The 17,768-nt window shown below is 54.3% G+C and overlaps 3 protein-coding genes across 9 annotated transcripts in view; 2 read left to right on the forward strand and 1 right to left on the reverse strand.

Annotated features, from left to right (window-relative positions):
- LOC114017499 (uncharacterized) overlaps positions 1–17,687 on the forward strand; it is a 39,265-nt gene extending 21,578 nt beyond the window's left edge. For all 6 annotated transcript variants that reach the window (XR_003562584.2, XR_003562588.2, XR_003562589.2 and 3 more), the window contains one exon: positions 17,675–17,687. The gene's annotated coding sequence lies outside the window, so the exon portion shown is untranslated. The remainder of the gene's footprint in view (positions 1–17,674) is intronic.
- NUDC (nuclear distribution C, dynein complex regulator) lies at positions 3,590–13,568 on the reverse strand. Of its 2 annotated transcripts, none has more exons than XM_027813697.2 (9): positions 13,368–13,568; positions 11,430–11,507; positions 9,000–9,200; positions 8,445–8,528; positions 8,003–8,116; positions 7,352–7,546; positions 6,670–6,753; positions 6,229–6,347; positions 3,590–4,530 (listed from the first exon to the last, which is right to left on the reverse strand). In XM_027813697.2, the coding sequence occupies exons 1-9, from the start codon at positions 13,551–13,553 to the stop codon at positions 4,479–4,481; spliced, it is 1,113 nt and encodes a 370-aa protein (XP_027669498.1). In that variant the 5' UTR covers positions 13,554–13,568; the 3' UTR covers positions 3,590–4,478. The 2 variants fall into 2 exon arrangements, with proteins under 2 accessions (XP_027669498.1, XP_055560785.1); XM_055704810.1 differs by lacking the exon at positions 13,368–13,568 and adding an exon at positions 12,758–12,919.
- NR0B2 (nuclear receptor subfamily 0 group B member 2) lies at positions 13,942–16,469 on the forward strand. Its single transcript, XM_027813708.2, has 2 exons — positions 13,942–14,719; positions 15,178–16,469. Exons 1-2 carry the CDS (start codon positions 14,176–14,178, stop codon positions 15,456–15,458), a joined length of 825 nt encoding a protein of 274 aa, XP_027669509.1. The 5' UTR covers positions 13,942–14,175; the 3' UTR covers positions 15,459–16,469.
- Positions 17,688–17,768: the final 81 nt, after the last annotated feature.

A 17,768-nucleotide genomic window follows, 5' to 3' on the forward strand; every position in this document is an offset into this window, starting at 1 on the left:
TTTGGGGCTGGAGCCCTCATACCAGCTGGTTGGGGCCCCAGGGGAATGGAGCAAAGGCTGCCGGCAGCAGCACGCTGGCCAACCTCCAGCACCCCGTGCGGGGATGTGGCTGTGGCACTGTCCTCTCCGCTGTCCCCACCTGCTCCTGAGCTGCCCTGCTCAGTCCCCCTGCAAGTCTGGGCCACGTTCTGCCCTCTGCCTACCCTTCCTCTTCTCCAGTGGTTTTTCCTGGAAGGGGTTAGTCTTCCCTCAGCACTCGTTGAAGTAGCTGGAGTGAGGGAGTGGCTGCAAGGCACGATATTGCTTCTGCTGGGCACCGGAATCCCTGGGGAAAGGCTCCGTCTGGAGGCGTTGGGTCCGATGGCCGCTCAGTGTGGCTGCGCTGGGTGCACAGCGCGGGAGCTCAGCCCCTGCCCCGACGCGCTGCTTCCTAACCGGCTGGCTGCCTCGGAATGTCTGCTGCCAGATCACTGCGATTTCTGGAAAGATTTGAGAAGTTCACGTTTACAGCTGCGATGCCGTGGTCGATCTGTCAGTCCCGTGTTCAGCTCTCCTGCTGTTGAGGTTGCTGCACGGAGCGTGGGTTTCCCTGCTCACACCTGCACGCGGAGTAAATCCACGTCGCTGTGGTCTGCGGAAGGTCGTGTTTGCTGCTGATGGAGCCGTCTTGACTGTTGCTCCGGTGGTTTTTTGCTCTTGAGCGTTGGTGTTGAGTGATCTGGCAGAAAGATTTGGTTGCCCAAGCGGCCACCTTAGAAACACAAGAGCCCTTTACCTGACCGCATGCATGTAAACATGCTCTTGTGGTGCAGGTACTCCCATTTGGGAGCCTCGCTCGGTGCCCTTCTTTTCCTGAAGACATTGCTTGATGTTATCGGGTTTGGTTTTGCCAGGAGACTCTCTAGAGCCGCACGCTCCACGCGGATCCTGGCCACGCTGCAGAAATGCTGCTCTTTAGGGCAGCGGCTGCAGCAGGATCCAACGCACCGCAGAGCCCGAGCCCCCGGCAGCGCTTCCCTGGGTTCGGGGTAAGGAAGAGCAGTAACTCCCCTGGGAACGGCTGCGTGACGCTTTGAGCATTAAAGAATTGCACCTTCCCTACCCACACCCTGAGCAACTGAATCACTTATTTCAGTGTGGCTTAGAAGTCGGAAAATGGATGGATTGACCCTAATTCTTTGCAGCCTGGCCCTCAGCAGTGACAGAGGAGCTGTGGCTTCTCCTCCAAGCCAGCGGTAACGTTAAATACCGAGCGTGTCCGGCTCCTTCTTTTCAGGTTTTGCTGTTTCATTGCTCTTTCCAAAGCAGTCCTGCAGTCTGGGCTGCTTCCCAAATAGGCTGAGCTGCAATATTCATTAATCAAAGCTAAGCCAAGAGCTGCTGTAAGGAGAGGGAGGGGAAAAAAAAAAAAAAAAAAAAAAAAAAGAAAGTCCAGGGGAAACTTTTACCGTATGGAAATCTCTCTGCAGAGCCTGTATGCCTTCAAGGTTTTGCTTTGAAAGAACATGGGAAGGGGCCCAGTGGGCAGAGGAGCTCCGGGCTGTCCGCAGCTCCAATGGGTGGCAGCACCAAAACGGCTTTTCCAGGTGCCTTGACACAGGTATGGAAAAGGTAAAGGGCCCTTCATCACCCACCACCCTCCAGCACAGCCCTCCCCAGTCTGCAGGGCTTGGGCAGGGCAGCATCTGCTGGGAGCCAAGGCAGGGCTGGGTTTGCAGGGCTCGGTCCCCAGCGTCCCTCCTGGTGCTCGGTGTGTCCCTCCCTGGTCACAGGGACGCGGCCACGCTCTGTGCTCTCCAGTAGCTCCGAGGTGGAGCTTTGTATCCTTTAAGCCACTTCTGCAGCTGCTCGGACCAGAGCTGTCCTGCCCTGGCATGGTTTATTCCAGGGAAAACTGCCTTTCGGAAACAAAAGGGTGCTTTTGAGTCACTTTGGCCCGGGGAAAGTCGGTGGCAGCTGGGTGTTTGCAGAGGACAAGGCCAACAGGAGAAACACCTTCTGTTCCGCTGGCAGGCAGGGTTGAAGTCCAGGGATAGCGCTGGGATCAGCCGCGTTCATAAACAGCCCCGGGCATTCACCCGCCAGAGGGCTCGGAGCTGCGGTTACGGCCCCGAGCTCCCAGAACTGTTTGCCTTTTCCCTTCACCCCCCTGAAAGGCAAAATGACATTCCTTCACCCCCCAAAATCGCCCCCAGCTTCCTCCAGGGCTCCTGCCGCTGCCTTTTTTGTGTCTTAACTCTCTTCTCTCAGCTGCTGCCCAACCTGCCTCCCGCAAGGGACACCAGCCAGGTCTGGAAAACTGGGGAGCTTTGCCGTTGCCATTGCCCCGGCCACCGCGGTGGCTCACAAGCCACAGCCCTGCCAGGGCTGAGCGCAGGAACAGCCCCGAGACGTGGGGTTTGGTGACGCTGATGGGACGCTGCGCTTAGGGCAGGCAGCACAACGCCGGGTGACAGTGACCCGCTGACCCTGCGGCTGCTACATCCAGGCAGCTGCCAGCTATCGGGCCGGACTCGGGGTTTCTGGTGGCACTTACAGGACTGAGGTGGTAATGGGGAAATAATGAAGCCACCAGTTGGGCTTGGGCGCTGGTTTGGTCCCTGTTTGCTGCCCTGATGCCTGCCTGCGCTTGCTGCTTAGGTGGGGCTGGATGCGGATCCTGCTGCCGGTGCAGAGCCCAGCCGCCTCCCCGGTCTCCGGCAAGCCCAGGGAGCAGCAGCCGCCTCCGACACAGCTGAGAACGGCGTGAAACTCACCGCATCCCCAGCACAGCTCAGCCCTCCCAGTTCACCCGCCCCACGCAGCACGGTTTGGCGCAGGTGCTGGCAGGTACGCTCGCTCCAGGGCTAACTCAGAAGCCAGCACAGTCTGATGTTTCCTACAGTAACAGGAAACCTTGTCGTTTTTATCAGGGCCAAAGCACAGAGGCGCGTGTGCGGGTGCTGGAAGGTGGACGGGTTGGAGGATGCAGAACAGAGCAGTCCAGAGGCAGCTGGCCCAGCCTGGGTCCTTGCTTGCCCACAAGGTCACTGCTCAGCTGGGTGGGTGCTGGGTTTTGACCTCAAGAGCCTATAAAACTGGGAGACTAAATGCAAACACTGTCCTGCTACTCAAAACAAACAAACAAAAAACAACAAAAAAACCCCCAAACACACCAGGTGCAATGCCAGGCTGGACATTGCCCAAACAGGTTTTTCATCCGTTTGTGCCCACTCCCTCTGGTAGGAGGTAGAAATGTTTCAGGGAGGCAAAGGCAAGAACCCCAGCAGCAGGGACCTGGGGTAGCCTGCAAAGGGCTAACAGGAGCCCGGGCTTTCAGGACACTTTCCTCATTAGCTCGTCATAAAGGAGACCTGGGGCAAGGGTGGCTTCCTCAGCGCAGTCATGTGCTGCTACGTGGAGAGCGGAGCCTGGAGCAATGAGCCCTGGACAGCCCCGCGTGTTTAAGCTGGGCACAGAGTTCACCAGCGCTCCCGAGGGAGACGCAGCTCCGGTTGCTGCTCGTCAGCCAAGGAGCGAACAGCAGCCCCGCGTAGGGAGCCCAGCTAACACCCCAGCCTGGATCGCGGGAGAAATCACACGCTCTGCCTGGAAATGTGCCACTTTTTTTTTTTTTTTTTCTCTATGTTGCACCGCAGTTTTAACAAAGATACGAACATGCAGAGTAATGCCACTTGTCAGCGGGAGCTCAGAAGAGAACGCAGTGATGCCTGTCAGTAGTCAGCAGGGAGAGAGGCTCTTGGACAAGAGGCAGGAGACACACTCCCGGCAGGAACAGCACCCCCAAAGACCCACACACACCCCCCCAGACCCTCCAGCCCTCCCTTGCTGTAGGACAGCAGGTCAACCTTCCAGCTGTGATAGGAGCCCCCCTGAAGCCCTGTGGGGCTCAACCTGTTCCGCTTCTGGCCAGAACAGAAGCAGCAGCAAGGAGGAGCGGAGCCTGTCTCTACTGCAGTAGCTGTTTTTTTAGGCTGGTGTTTTCCTGTCCCAAGGAGGCAGAAGAATTATTTTACAATATAAACTGGCCCTTCTTTTCACAGGAGAGTAGGAAAGCCAAGGGGAAGGGAGTAAAAACTGGGAGGTACCTGGTGCCAAACTGAAATGGCAAAAAGTAAGTCAGGAGCTCTGAAGAGCCAGGAGATGAAGCTAAGCGACACAGTAAGGGTACGTCCCAAAAGCTCTCAAGGCTGGCTCCCGGAGCCCTAACACCCTTCGTGCTCTAAGCCCTCCTTCTCTCCTAACTGCTGTCGGGGAAGTGTCGCAGATGGCTCCGACTGGAGCTGCTGCAGGCCGCCTCGGTGCCTTTGCGTTCTGCTCGACACAGGACAACTGAGGACTTCATGAAGCTGCCTCCACAGCAAGCTCGGGTGGGGATGCTGGAAGTGTTTACTTGCCCAAGGTAAGGGATATCCGGCCATACATATCCTGCGCCATTCAACGGGCTGACTGAAAGAGGGGGGGGAGAAGGGGAGGGCTCAGTTGAATTTAGCCTTTGAAAAGTCCATTTCTGGATGCTGTTCCATGAACCTGCAAGGAAAATAAAGACAAGAGCTTGGGTATGAGTCAGCAGGAGCTGCAGAACAGCTCTGTTTGCGGGGGTAAAGCATCCCTACTTCCTGCACTATCAAGTTTGCTTCCTCCACAGCTGGGGCCGTTTTGCTGAGCTCCTCGGCGCACACTCCCCGTATTACAAACGCTTTTTTCCTCAGGTCAGTGGTATCGGTAATCCTACCACAGCCATGAAGGTCAGCAAGTCCAGACACATGGGAGTTATTAATTATCAAACACACACCCTTTAACTGTTACCTCTCGGACAGACACGTAGCAGCTATGACACTGATTGTGGGGCAGAGGGGAGATTGCGAGGGCAGATTACGATTTAAGCTCCGACTTGTTAGCTTAAGCATTACTGGGGACATGGGGAATATCTCCAGTGCTGCGACAGTGAAAACTCATGAAGGACGTGACCAGAGAAATCTGGTTTCAGACTAGGCGCAACCTGATTCCAAATGTACTGCAATCCCAGCAGATAGGACTATTTGGACTCAGGTTGCCACATCGGAAAGTTCTGAGAATGCCACACCGTGCCTATGGGTGCTCAGGAGCGATTAGTGCAGGCAGAAGCTCCCTCCTCTGCCCTGCGGTTCACCACGGGATACAACACACAACCCCGCGGAGGATTCACACGTAAAGTGCAAGTGAGGGCAGGCCTCCGTCTTCCTCCGTGCTCTCCTCTCATGGTTTTCCCTGAAACGCCACCATGGCGCTTCCACTTTCCATGTCTACGGAAACATATGTTGCAAGAACAGCGTCCTCGTTTAGCAGCCAGGAGGGCTTCGCTAGCAGAGGTCAGGATCCACCTGGGTGTCAGGAGTCTACTTTGGCCTGAACAAAGTCTAAACTTCCCCTCTGTTCTTCACCAGCCAGTCTGCGCGCAAGCCGAGCTTCCTGAGCACCAAGCGAGTGACCTTGCCAGCGAGGTGTCCTGTACGTGCACCACCCAGGAGGGCTGCCTCCCCTTCTACCAGCTCAACACTAAGGAAGTCTGATCCCTGCTCTAACACAGCTGCACCCGACGCCATACTGGGCACGCTGGTCAGTGAAGCTTCTGCTGCCACAGATAAGCCAAGGAAGGAAAAGGAGTCAGGCTTGCTACCCTAATCCTCCTCCCAGGCCTGAGATAAGATGTGGGTTTGCGCTTGCTGAAGAAGATGCATGACCCAGAATTGCCTCCACGCCTTCCCAAACGGCCTTGGGAGCTCCCTGAGTAATTTCCCTGCCAAGGTGCATTTAAGCCAAACAGGACAATAAAGACATAAAAGCGCTGCTGGCTTGGAGACAGCTGCCTGGTGGGGGTGAGGAGGGAGGGAGATTATCTGGGCTGCTCAGTAGAGGGAGATTAGAAAACAATCAAGACCATATTAAAGTTCAGGAGAGATGGTACCTCCAGTCCCAGACATGCTTTCTGGACTTGAAATCAGCAGATTAAAACAATTCCAGAGCTAGGCCATTCCCAGAATTTTCCCATTATGCTTTCTACCCCCAGGGGCTTTTATAGACACTGGTGGCTGGCCAACAGCTCGGTAACTACAGATCTACGTAACGGCAGATGTGAACGCAGGTAGGACTGAAGGCCAGCCCGTGTTCTGCTCACACCTTCAGGTCAGAGGAAGAGGAGAGGGGCTTGGGAAAGCAAATACCCACAAATTAATGAGGTCTACGCACTTTTTCAAAATGTCTTGCTTCTTCTGTTCATCAGATGTGGGGAGGCCCATGGATTTCTGCCGTTGATCATACATCATTTTCTCCACCATACTGCGAGTTTCGCTGTCCAGGTCTGACAACTAAAAGCAAGGACTTCTATTAAAATAGGAGTAACTTGTCTCAACCCATACATACACCCTGCTGGCAGAGAACATGCATACACTGAGGTTACGCTATGCTGCGTGCACGGGCTGCAGAAATACTTATACAAACACGGATCAATAGACCCAGCTTCATTCATTTGAATCATCATACCAGCAGTACTCCCAGTATTGGTTTTATGCTGGTAAAAAATAAAAAAAAAAGTCATAGGAGTTAAAGTGAGCTAAGTGTGAGCACATTTGAGAGAAGGCTCCTTTCAGTAAAACGGTAAAAAGAGGGGTGGGGGTGGGGAGTTCTTACCTTCGAGTTCTCTGGATTAATTTTCTTGGTGTTGATTTCTGGGTCTGTGGAGACTAGTTTGTTCCACCATTCCATCTTGTTGATCTGAAGGATGAAGAAGCAAAAATATTTTATTCTTCCTGGACTTGCTCCAGGAATTTTACGTCTCGGGCACAGGATAAAGCTGCTGGAATCAAACTTTATTTGACAGTTTTCCATCAGTAAAATCTGAACATGGATAAAGGGTACTACTTTCGTTCTGAACAACTTTAGGTAGCCTGAATTTCCACAGCTGGGGAATCTGAGAGCATGTCAGATGTCACTTTTGGCATGACGCAAATGGGATTACAAACAGATCACCTGGAGAGGCCCAGAAGGGACACAGTAAGTAATAAGGTCTGTCCCTGGATTTTGATGTCAAAATATGGCATTATTCCATTAAAGAACAACTTTATAATGTCCAGCTTTTCCTGAACTGCTGAGCAATTAATTGGATATCCTAATTAGCACGAAGTTAAGCTGAAGACAGCGGGAACTTGCAATACCCCACTTCCAGTTGCATCACTGACATTGTACCAAGGATAAGCACAGTTCTTCTGTTTCAGCTGACAAAGCCCAGGGCTCTCATAGGTTTTGTCAGACTCCTATTTCACCAGGGAAGAGGCAGACAAGTCTGAATCCTCCCCGATTCATTCTGCTTTACCTTTTCCAAGTGCACAGTGACTGTTTTACCATCTTCAATCAGCCAAGAGCTCTCCTCCACCTTCACTTCATTGAAAAGCTCTCCATCAATGACGGGTGAATGGCCCTTCAGGCCAACTTTGAGGCGCCGTCTCTGAATATCCACCACCACGTCCTTCCCCTTCAATCTGAAGTTCACCTTGAAAGGCACGATCAGCTGGACCAGACAAAGATCAGATTTCAGGAGCTGAGCAGTGAAGTCTCTCCTTACCCTCCTGTGCCACTGTTCTAAGACTTTCTCCCTTTGTTTCACCAGAATAAGACAGAGCACATGATATTTTCCTTGGGACACTGAGCGAGCAGGAGGTGAAAGGACACAAGAGTAAGTCTGGCAACAGGATGGCCAACACCTCAAAGGGACCATAAAAAGGGAAGCAGATTTTAATGTCTTGTTAAAACAAGACCAAGGTTTGGCAAAGTTAACTACAGCTTCTAGGAATTTTTCTTGAGTTATCAAGCTCTCTCCTAGCTATTGAAATGCTGCTGTTAAGTACAACTAACAATCTTCCACTGGCAACTGAGATACAGGGCATCAGCTCCACCATCCTTAGCAGCACCCGCTCTTATTCCTTATCTCAGATTCCTCAGATCCTGGTAAGAAGGCAATACTTACATCCAGTTCTGAAAGAGTCTGTGTCCATCTATAATTTGGAAGGTCAGCCCCATTGCCAGAGTTGGGTTTAAGTTTTCCTTTATCCTTCTCATCCTCCTCTTCATCATCTGTTTCCTAAGCAAACAATTTAAAGTGTAAAAAAGCTTTTCAAGTTTCCATTTATTTTTCACTTGTAACAGCAGTTCTTGGGTTTTATAAGAATTTCAGGTAAGGTGCATGTATTTGATATTCACACAAATTTAGCCCGAAACAAGCAGGTGTTTCTGTTAAAACATAATTATAAGGGAACCCCCAGCCCGTATTTCAGATGTGCCTTTGGGAACTAAGTGTGTATTCTTAAAGAAAGCCAGACAGGACACCCCCTCACATTCAGAAGGGTTCTCATGGTTTTCCAGAAACATCTTTTTCTCCACCTAAAATAAAGCCTCTAGATGAGCTTTACCTGTTTGTTAGAATCCAAAGATTCACCTTCATCCTGCGAGGGTTTCACTGGGACACTGTTAATCTGTCCTTGTGCCTCTTTCTTCTGTTCAAAAAGAGAGCAAACACGCTCAGACAAGGGCTGGCACTTTGTGTTCCTGGCTGATCTGACACTAGATGGCCTCAGCCTCTTCAGCTGAAACTAAAGAGCAGGACTGCAAACCGCATCCAAGACTGATGGGGAATTTTCAGCCCCTGGACCAGTGTTACAGGAAAGCGGCACTGCCAAGGGGAAGACACCGTTGGTCCTCACACCTTGATGACCAAAGCAGGTGCTGCTACAGTGAGAGCTTGCTGAAGGCAGAGCGAGTTATGGGAGAACACAGACGAAATCGCAAGTGTTGAGCCCAGGCTCTACTGAATTTGGAAGCACACCACCTGCTCCACTCTGGTGGTCCAGACACTGCAAAGGGACAAGTCTGAGCCGTTCTAACCACTCGCTGCTACCCGAGCTACACGCAGGCCAGCGGAGGAGACTACCTAGATGGCACCCACAGGCACCAGACATCGCTCTCACCTGGTCGATTTCCAGCTGCAGCCTTTCCGCTTCCTCATCTGTAAGTTCCTTAATCCTTGGCTCGTTTGCGTCTTGCTTCTCTTTAGCAGGTTTCGCAGCTCTCTCTGCCTTTTCACGCCTCTCTGCCTCTTGACGAGCCTTCTTCTCTTTCCGTTCCTTCTGAGCTAGTTTGTTGTGGTGGTTGAAGGTATCTGTGATGAGCTGATGAAAGAGAGGAACACATCTCAGAGGGTTTTAAAAAAATCACCAGTTCTTCAAACCCAAATGAAGCCAACTCAGTGCCTACTGAGGAGCACTAGAACGTCTGTTAGTCATCCAGATGTTGTGACTTCATTTTCACTCTAGTCTTTTGCCTGAAAATCTAGAGTAGCAGAAAACTCGAACTATTTAAATGGAGCCCTTCCTAGTTCTTCCTTAGGCAGGGGTGTATTTGCATGGAGATAACAGAGAAATAAAAATTCTCCCTTTCTTTTGGCCTTTGTGCAATTCCAGCAGGATGAGCAGGTGCCTAACCCAGCCACTTGACAGCTACTCCATGCATCTAGGACAGCTGGAAGAATGGAGACACTGGATCCAAGGTTTTTTACCTCCTTTTGACCTTTCCCACAGGCTGGGCTTTTCCCCGGGCACTAGATGGAGATTCAGTGTCACGATTTAGAAGAGAAATGTTTGCAAAGCTCTGTGTTCTGCCCTTAATCTTTGCTTCAAACCTCCCTCCAAATTCTCGTGTTGTTGTGACTACGAAAAGCAAAATCTCAAGGTCTCCGATCCAAACGGCCATAGTGCTCAGCGGAAAAGCTGAGTACACAGGCAGGAAGCCAGAGCAATTGCCCCATGGTCGATAACGCCAGCAGTGGTGTGCAAAGCTGCACGTATGAGAGCTGAAGTCTGCTCCAGAAAACAATATACCTGAGAACCTGAGAAAAGGAACTGGAGCAGAGAGATTTCTCAGATGGGGGTTCAGGTCATAGTTTACCTATATCCCAGAAAATTCTGAGGAAATTCAGCACCTTTCCAGAGCAACCCCAAGCATCCAGCCTTGTAGCTTCGTAACCAACCCCCAAGTATTTCTGCTTTGTTTGAAAGGGAAAGCAAGATATATTTACACAACGCGAGTCCAGTGTCTCCTAGGATACAGAATTCAAGACATGTATCTCCCAGCCTCTGTTCCTAACCGCAGGATGAGCCACGGTGAGCAAACTATTGACGTTGCCCGAGCTTGTCAGTGTGCGCACACTGCACTTCGCTCAACATACCCACACACCCCTCACTCTGCACCACAAGGGCTTCTGAAATGGCTCCCCATTAACGATGACAACTTGCCCAGCCTCTCCTCTTTTTCACGCCAAAGAATGAGCAGGACTGGGAAAGCAGTTTCTTCAATTTTTGTTGTGGTTACTATGGTGTCAGAGACTGTGGAGAGCACCTTTTCTGAAGATCATAAAGCATTTTAACAGATACCACCCAAGGACATAAATGCTTTTCTTTTACAGGCACAGACACAGATTTGCAAGGCAACTGCCCCAACAGGGCCTCCAAAAGCACCAGCCAGTGCTCACCTCTGAAATGCTGCCCAGGGTTTCACTCCCTGGGAGCACACAGAGCCCAGGAATTTGGGGAGCCTTGCTCTCTAGTCTAAGAAAAATGACAGTAAGCTTCATCTTTCTTTGAAACCATCCTCCTTCCCATCCCGTAGCTGCCTTCATTTTGGCACTTTAGAGACCAGACAAAGTATGTTACACACTGTGTTAGCGATTAACATCTGCCCTGACACGGCAGCAGTGCCTGCTTTGCTGGTGGGAGTTCCAGTAGCCCAGGAAAGGGAACAGCTGATATACTGGTAAGTACAAGCAGGAAAGCCTGGCCAGTTCGTGTTTGGATGCTCTGGTTCTTCCCTACAGCAAAACAATTTAGTTTTTCAGCTCTCAATCTGGGTGAGGAAGACCTGCAGGATAAGAGGTGCCAAAGAGGCCACCCGGATGCCCAGGCTCGCTCCCCAGCACACTCGCCCCGTACAGGCACCGCAGCCCCGAGACAAAGGTGCAGCCGCATGGGCAGAGATGTGGACTTTGTGCTTCTTCTGAGGTGAACAAACAAGGTAACCCGGGGTTATCCACACTGCAGTGTCTGTTACCGTTAAGTCAGTGTGTCTGGCAGATTTGCTTTCCAAACAAGCCTTTGGCCAGAGTGTGGTGAAAAAACCCTGTACCATTGGTACCATTCAAACAAGCAATCTTGTGTGCCTCACCCCAACAGGAGCAACGCATTATTACCTTGCTTCAGTGATGTATTTCATCAGCATCACGGGCTGCTGGTCCCCAAGTACACCGTAATGCTATGCATTGTTCAGGCAGGGAAGTGTTAGTATGGCACAGACATGGGTGGTGCATAAATTAGAAGACATAAAAGCCTGAGGATTTGGGTTTTTACCTTCTCTGCTACTCCATCTTCTCCACCGGTGAAGAAATCCGTTTTACGCCTCAGGAAACTAAAGAATGTGTTCACAAGCTGGTAGAGGAAACAGGGATTGGAGTGGGAGAAGGGGTGAAGAGAAAAAAGAGCAATGAGACCAGATCACTTCAAGCCTCATGTCTCTTGAGCAGCCTTTATTCTGTGTACTCCCTATCTGCGCCTGTGCCAGGATCATATCGAAATCCCCGTGACCGTTTCCCAGAGAAAACATCCGGTGGGTTTTGTGGAGATCCAGCTCCTGGATTCCCAGTTTTCAGAAGAGGCATTTGTGTGGTTTACATGAAGAAAGAGCAAGCAGTTTATTCTTAGGTCACCTTGGAGGTACCACTACTCCGACACGCCAAGCTGTCACCTGAGTTATCTGGGTGGGTGGGTACATATGTGTACATACATATATACACATATGTACACAGATATACACATGTACTGTATTTTGCACCTTTGCACAACTAAACCCTCAGAGCACGCAAGCTCACCCTCCCCCATCTCCTGTCTATTTTCACAAAATAACTACTAGCTGCTTGCCAGGTATCACAGATGAATTAGCAGTTATGAACTGGCACCCCCAAACACCCCTATGGAAATCCACACCCTCAACCCACTTAATCTTTATTTCCCAAGAGTTCTGTCCTGTCAATGTTACAAGCAAGTTTCCCTGCAGTCCAAGGAGCTGTTACTGGGGCCATTTCCCCACAGAGTTGGTGAGGGGGGTGCTCCCACACTCCCCAACCCTCCCACCACTCAGCACCGGGGCCCTCAGAGCAGGATGTGTCAGCAAAGCCCCAAGCACCAGGAGGGGAACCACGTTCACGTTCCAGCACGTGTCACGGTAGAGTCTAAACCCATCAGGTCCCAGGGGGCTGCTGCCAGCTGGTCGTACTGGGAATGTGGGGCACAGTGCCTGGCGCCTCCCCTGCAGTGCGGGGCACAGGCCTCCGGCGGGGCAGGGGGCCCGCACGTGTGATGCCCGGAGGCAGCAGGGGCCGGCGTGCGAGGCCGCGGCGAGGGCGCAGCCCGGAGCTCCTCAGCGCCTCCTTAGCATCACAGTAATTAATTAGCGCGTCCTCCGGGGCAGTCGCAGGCCTAGGCCGCTATCGCCACTCTCGAAGGATGCCTGCCTTCCGTGCATCATCCTGGGAGGACCGGGACCCGGGGGAGGGGGCGCGGGGACCCGAAAGGGGCCACGCCGCCCCCACCTCCGCTCGTTCCTCCCTGGCCCGCCCTCCCCCCGCCCTGGGATAACGGTAAAAGCTTCCGCCGCCCCATCGCGGGCCCGGCAGCGCTACCTCGCGCACGCCGCCCTGGTGCTGCTGGGCCATGGCGAGGAGCATGCCATCGAAGCGGTCCTCCTGCTCCGCCGCCTCCTCCGCACTCAGCCCCATCCTGCCCGCCACCGCCGCGCCGGCCGCCCCAGCTCCTCACGCCGGCGCCCGGAACCGGAAGCGGCACGAACGGAAGCACGTGCCCTACTCCCCCAACCCACCAATCCCGGAGCCCGTCCGCTCCGCTCTCTTTGCGGATTGGCTGAAGCCTCATCCAATCAGCCGGAAGGAGGCGGGACGCCAGGCGCGGGGCTCTGTTGTTATAGCAACGGCCTGTCCGGGCCCTTCCAGAAAGCTCGGTGGGGCTGTGACCCCGTGTGCGGGTAGGGGCCGCCCGGGGCCGCCCCGTGTCTCGGCGGGGCCTTGCTCAGCCCCCCCGGGGGCCGTGGGCCCGGGCAGCAGCCGCGGGGCTGCCCTGGGCTGTGCCAACAACCCCCCGCGGCCTGCTCTGCCCCCAGGACCCCCCGCCGCGCCGCCGGGCAGGGCAGGGCCGGGCCAGGCCTGGCTCTGGCCCTTCCTCCGGCTCAGCCCCCCGGGGGGGGGTGCCCCCCTGGCTGCCACAGGAATCCCTCACCATGCCAGCAGCCCCCTGCAAACGGGTGATGAGAAGTTGCTGCTTTCCTGCCTCAGTATCAGCTGCTCCAGGGGTGAAAACACCTGGTGATTCACGGTGGAAATGGGAGAATGTGCCCTGCCCTGCCCTGCGTTCCCTCAGGGAGCTGCGAACCGGTGGCCCCTGCCTGGGACCAAACACCACCATCCGCCAGTTCCCTGGGTTTTTCTTTCTCAACTGTAACAACAAGCCTCCTGTCAGCAAGGTCAGGCAAACAGCCGCTGATAAAACAACTTCCAGGTTGCTCTTTCCAAGGCCGTTGAACACAGGGCCCAGACAAGTGCCCTGTGTGTGTGTGAACCTCCTGGCAGTGACACCTGCCACACAGCGTGGCCCGATGACAGCGCGGGGCCTTGGTGCCATGGTACAGGCTGGGTTAATGACTTTGTTTATACTGTTTGGGTAATCGCGATAAGGCCACCCAACCCGCTGTCCCCCTCCCCGAGCTGCTGGCGCTTCATTGAGAAAATGGCTGTTGGTGCCGCGTGATGAACTCGTTTGCCCCAGCCAATCAGCCCAGGGACGGCTGGGTGGTGGTGGGGTTTTTTAATGAGGACTGCTTAATCACAGAGCGGTCAAGGCTGCGGAGGGGTGTTACACTGTGACCCAGCCTTATAAGAGCTGGTTTGAGCAGCCATGGGCTGGCAGAGCTGGGAGGACAGGGAGAATCCAGCCTGTGACGGAGAGTTTGGGAGGGATTTTATGCCTCTCTCTCATCTGCTGTAGCAGGAGCTGAGTTTTGCTGAGGATCCAGCCACCCAGCTCAGCTATGAGCACCAGCGGCATGGACATGGACTGGGAGAGGTGCCAGTGCCACAGCAAGGACAAGCGCACCGCCATCCTCTACACCCTCCTCAGCCAGAACCTCAACCACAGTCGGGGCAGCTGCAGCCCAGCCCACCAGCGCTGCCTCTGCCACCAGCGCCGCACCGTCTGCCTCCGCACACCCCACGTCACCTGCCAGGCAGCCTCCAATGTGCTGGTAAAAACCATCAGCTTTATCAAAAACCTCCCTTCCTTCCACCTCCTGCCACGAGAGGATCAACTCCTGCTGCTGGACAGCTGCTGGGTCCCCCTTTTCCTCCTGGGGCTGGTTCAGGAGATGGTGACCTTCGAGGTGATGGAGACCCCAGCCCCCAGCATGCTCAAGAAGATCCTCCTCAACGGCCAAAGCAAGCGGCAGGAGCCCGAGCGGACGCAGCCCACGCTGGCCGCTGTGCAGCGGCTGCAGTGCTGCCTCAACACCTTCTGGAGCCTGGACCTGAGCCCCAAGGAATACGCCTACCTGAAGGGAGCCATTCTCTTCAATCCCGGTGAGTGCCCAGCCCTTGTGGCTCTGCCTGCCGGCGGAGAGCACATCCCGCACACACGTCAGCATCTAAACGCTCACCTCTTGGCTCAGAGCCATTCAGAGTGCGGGCAGGCGTGAGTGCGGAGAGGGCTGGTTGCCTTATCCTTAACGCCGATCGGGAAGCAGGGAGGAGGGATGTCAAACGTGGTGGTAAAAGCCAGAGAGCTTTGCCAGCCCCGCGGACAATAAAGGACCCTGGGATTTACTTGGTAAAGCATGAGTTTGCCCAATCAACTACCCTTCCTCCCTCAAACGGCAGCTCTGGAATAGCTATGTCTCAGTAGCGCTGCACACATCTCATTACAATGGCCTTGGAGATCCCTTCTGAGAAATGCGGAGGGGGAAGGGTGGGAATGGGAGAAACCTGGGGCTGTTTACCAGTCTCCCTCATCACCAGCTTTTCCTCCTCTCTCCCTGCAGATGTCCCAGGGCTGAGGGCCTCCCTGTACATTGAGAGCCTCCAGCGAGAAGCCCAGAGAGCACTTCAGGAGGTCCTGCAGCCCCTGCACCCAGAGGACCAAGGCCGCTTTGCCCGCATTTTGCTGATCGCCTCCACCTTAAAATCGATCCCTCCCACCCTCATCACAGATCTCTTCTTCCGACCTGTTATCGGCAACGCGGACATCGTTGAGCTCATCGCGGAAATGCTGTACGAAATAACCGGCAGGCAGCTGGCTCTCGTGGCACGCGTGGCGTGCTGAGCAGCCCTGCTTGGCCGCTGGCTCCGTGGATGCTCCCCACACCTCGCCGAGCTGCAAAGTGAACTTGGGAGCAGGGATTTAGCAAGAGAAGCGCTCTGGACTGTGCAGGGAACTGCAGGTTTCGTTAGGGCTGAGGCTGGAGGATTCAGCCAGGCTGCCGCGGAGCGCACAGAGGAGCAGGTGTGGTTCAGCAGGTGTTTATAGCAGCTCCTACTCCAGCTGTGCCGGTCTCCATTGCAGGGAGCGCAAGTGCGGGGTTTCTTTCCCTGTTCCCAGCTGGAGTGGCTCAGCCACCTGCGAAGAGAGCACAGAGCAGGTCGGGTTAGAGCCTGGTCCCGGTTTTTGCTCAATGAATCCTTGGTCCCCTTGAAATCAATGTGCATTTTGCTGTTAACTCCAAGCGATGGGGTTTGTCCTCAAGTAACAGCTTGATTCTGTGGTGTTTAGACACAGTGAATACCATGTTTTTGGTGGGATCGCTTACCGGGTGCAAACGTTATGGAATTAGGTGTGAGTGAAATCTTGGTCTGTCTGTTGTGCTTGAAATCTTAGAAATGTTCATGAAAGAGCTTCCTAAGGCATCAAGAGGGAAAAGCCAGAGTATTAAATCTTACAGGGTGTGCAGATTCACCCCTCTTTCTTAGATTTTATCTTTTCTCCATAATGCCATGAAATAAAACAGGACTGCTCACAGAGGAATGGGTTACCTAAGAGCACCTAAACCTACTGCACATCATTTTGGGCTGCGGGCTTACCTCCATTTGTGCGATAGTAAGTGAACCCTGAGCTGCCTGCGCTGCAGAGACAAGCGGAGCTGGTTTAGTGGTAGAAGGAAACTTCCCCCTGGAGTTCCAGCCGGGTGTGCACACAGCACGCCTGGAAAGCTTGCTCCTCCTGCCTGCAGCTTCTGCAACAAGTTAGATGTCAGTATTTTATAAGTGAACGTTCTTGCAGTTTGTACATAAGATGCAGTAAATTATTTTTTTTAATAAAATGTTTTACATTTTGGAATATGGTAGTGACTTTTTAGAGATGTTATTAAATGTGGAGGGGGTTTAGATAAACCAGCTGCAGGCCTGGTGTGGAAAGAATGCTTGAATGAAAAGGGGCTTTCTGCACAAATCTGTCTCCCTCACATTGCCATGGGGACACGTCGATCACCACCTGCGGGAGCTGTCTGATGAACAGCTCCACAGCAAAAAAAAACCCTCAGCACACCCAGCAGACAGAAATTCGCAGAGGCAGCGGAATCGCAGCCCATCCACCCACCACACCTTTCTGCAGGCGCTGAGCCTCACCCGAGGGCTCCCAGCCCAGTGGCCACGTCGGAGGTGGATGCTCTGACTCACCTGGATGCGCAGGCAGCTGCCAACAGGTACAGCCACTGTCCCGGTCACCGTGCCTGACCCTGCCGAGGTGTCGGGTAAAGCCGCATGAAGCCTCCCTGTGTCCCATCAGCCTCCTGCCCACGGAAACACCTCGAATGTCAGCCAGCAGCCTGACAAGGAGGATGGCTTTGTCAGCCTGCCCCTCCACCTCCCCCTGCTGCTGCTGGACTGATGGCTTCCAAGGTGATCTCAGCCCCATGATGGCCATTTTCCACAGGGAGGGAGCGGGTGAGTCACCAGATGATTTCTGCAGGTTCGTGCCAGCCACGGGCAGCCCCGAGCCACGCAGCCCGGTGACACGCATGTGAGTCACGGCACACGGGATGCCGAACAGCCCCGCTGCCAGAGCTATCTCACACCGGGCACGCAGGTGCTTTGGCGCAGGGAAGAGCCCCCAGCACCTCCATCCTACCACCAGTCCCCCCAGCCCCTGGGGACAGGGGGCCGCTGTGGGCTCCCCTGGCTGGTGTGGCACCCGCCTGCCATGAGGCAGGGCCACCTCCACCCTGGGACACACAGCACTGGGACGCGACCAAGAGGGCAAGGCCAGGGCTCTTTGCATGGGGCTACACTGCACAGCACAGGGGGCCTGGACACCCCTAGCACCCTGACACCCCCAGGGGCTGTGACCCCCCTCCAGGGCCTGGTCTGCCCCAGGGCCTATGACACCTCTTTGGGGCCTGGCCACTCCCAGGACCTGTGACCCCCTGTCCAGGCCTGGGTCCTCTCAGGACTTGTGACCCCCTCCCACAGGGCCTGGCCACCCCCTGGGCCTGTGACCCCCTCGCCCAGGGCCTGGCCACCCCCTGGGCCTGTGACCCGCTCCAGCCCTGGCCCCTCCTGCGCCCCCGCCCGGCCGCAGTCGCGCTCCTCCGCCACTAGGCGGCGCCCACTCCACTCGGCTTCAGTGACGTCATCACGG

Source organism: Falco cherrug, chromosome 3 (genome assembly GCF_023634085.1).
Source record: "Falco cherrug isolate bFalChe1 chromosome 3, bFalChe1.pri, whole genome shotgun sequence".
NCBI lineage: Eukaryota > Metazoa > Chordata > Aves > Falconiformes > Falconidae > Falco > Falco cherrug.

Bases quoted from the DNA above. Each gene is read 5' to 3' on its own strand.
- NUDC (XM_027813697.2), bottom strand. From the start codon at position 13,553: ATGGTGGTGTTTGGTCCCAGGCAGGGGCCACCGGTTCGCAGCTCCCTG. The intron at 9,201-11,429 runs GTAAAAACCCAA...CTCTTTCATCAG, and splicing joins AAGATGGAGTAGCAGAGAAG to CTCATCACAGATACCTTCAA. The intron at 8,529-8,999 runs GTGAGAGCGATG...CTTTTTGAACAG, and splicing joins TGCAGCTGGAAATCGACCAG to AAGAAAGAGGCACAAGGACA.
- NR0B2 (XM_027813708.2), top strand. From the start codon at position 14,176: ATGAGCACCAGCGGCATGGACATGGACTGGGAGAGGTGCCAGTGCCAC. The intron at 14,720-15,177 runs GTGAGTGCCCAG...CTCTCCCTGCAG, and splicing joins AGCCATTCTCTTCAATCCCG to ATGTCCCAGGGCTGAGGGCC.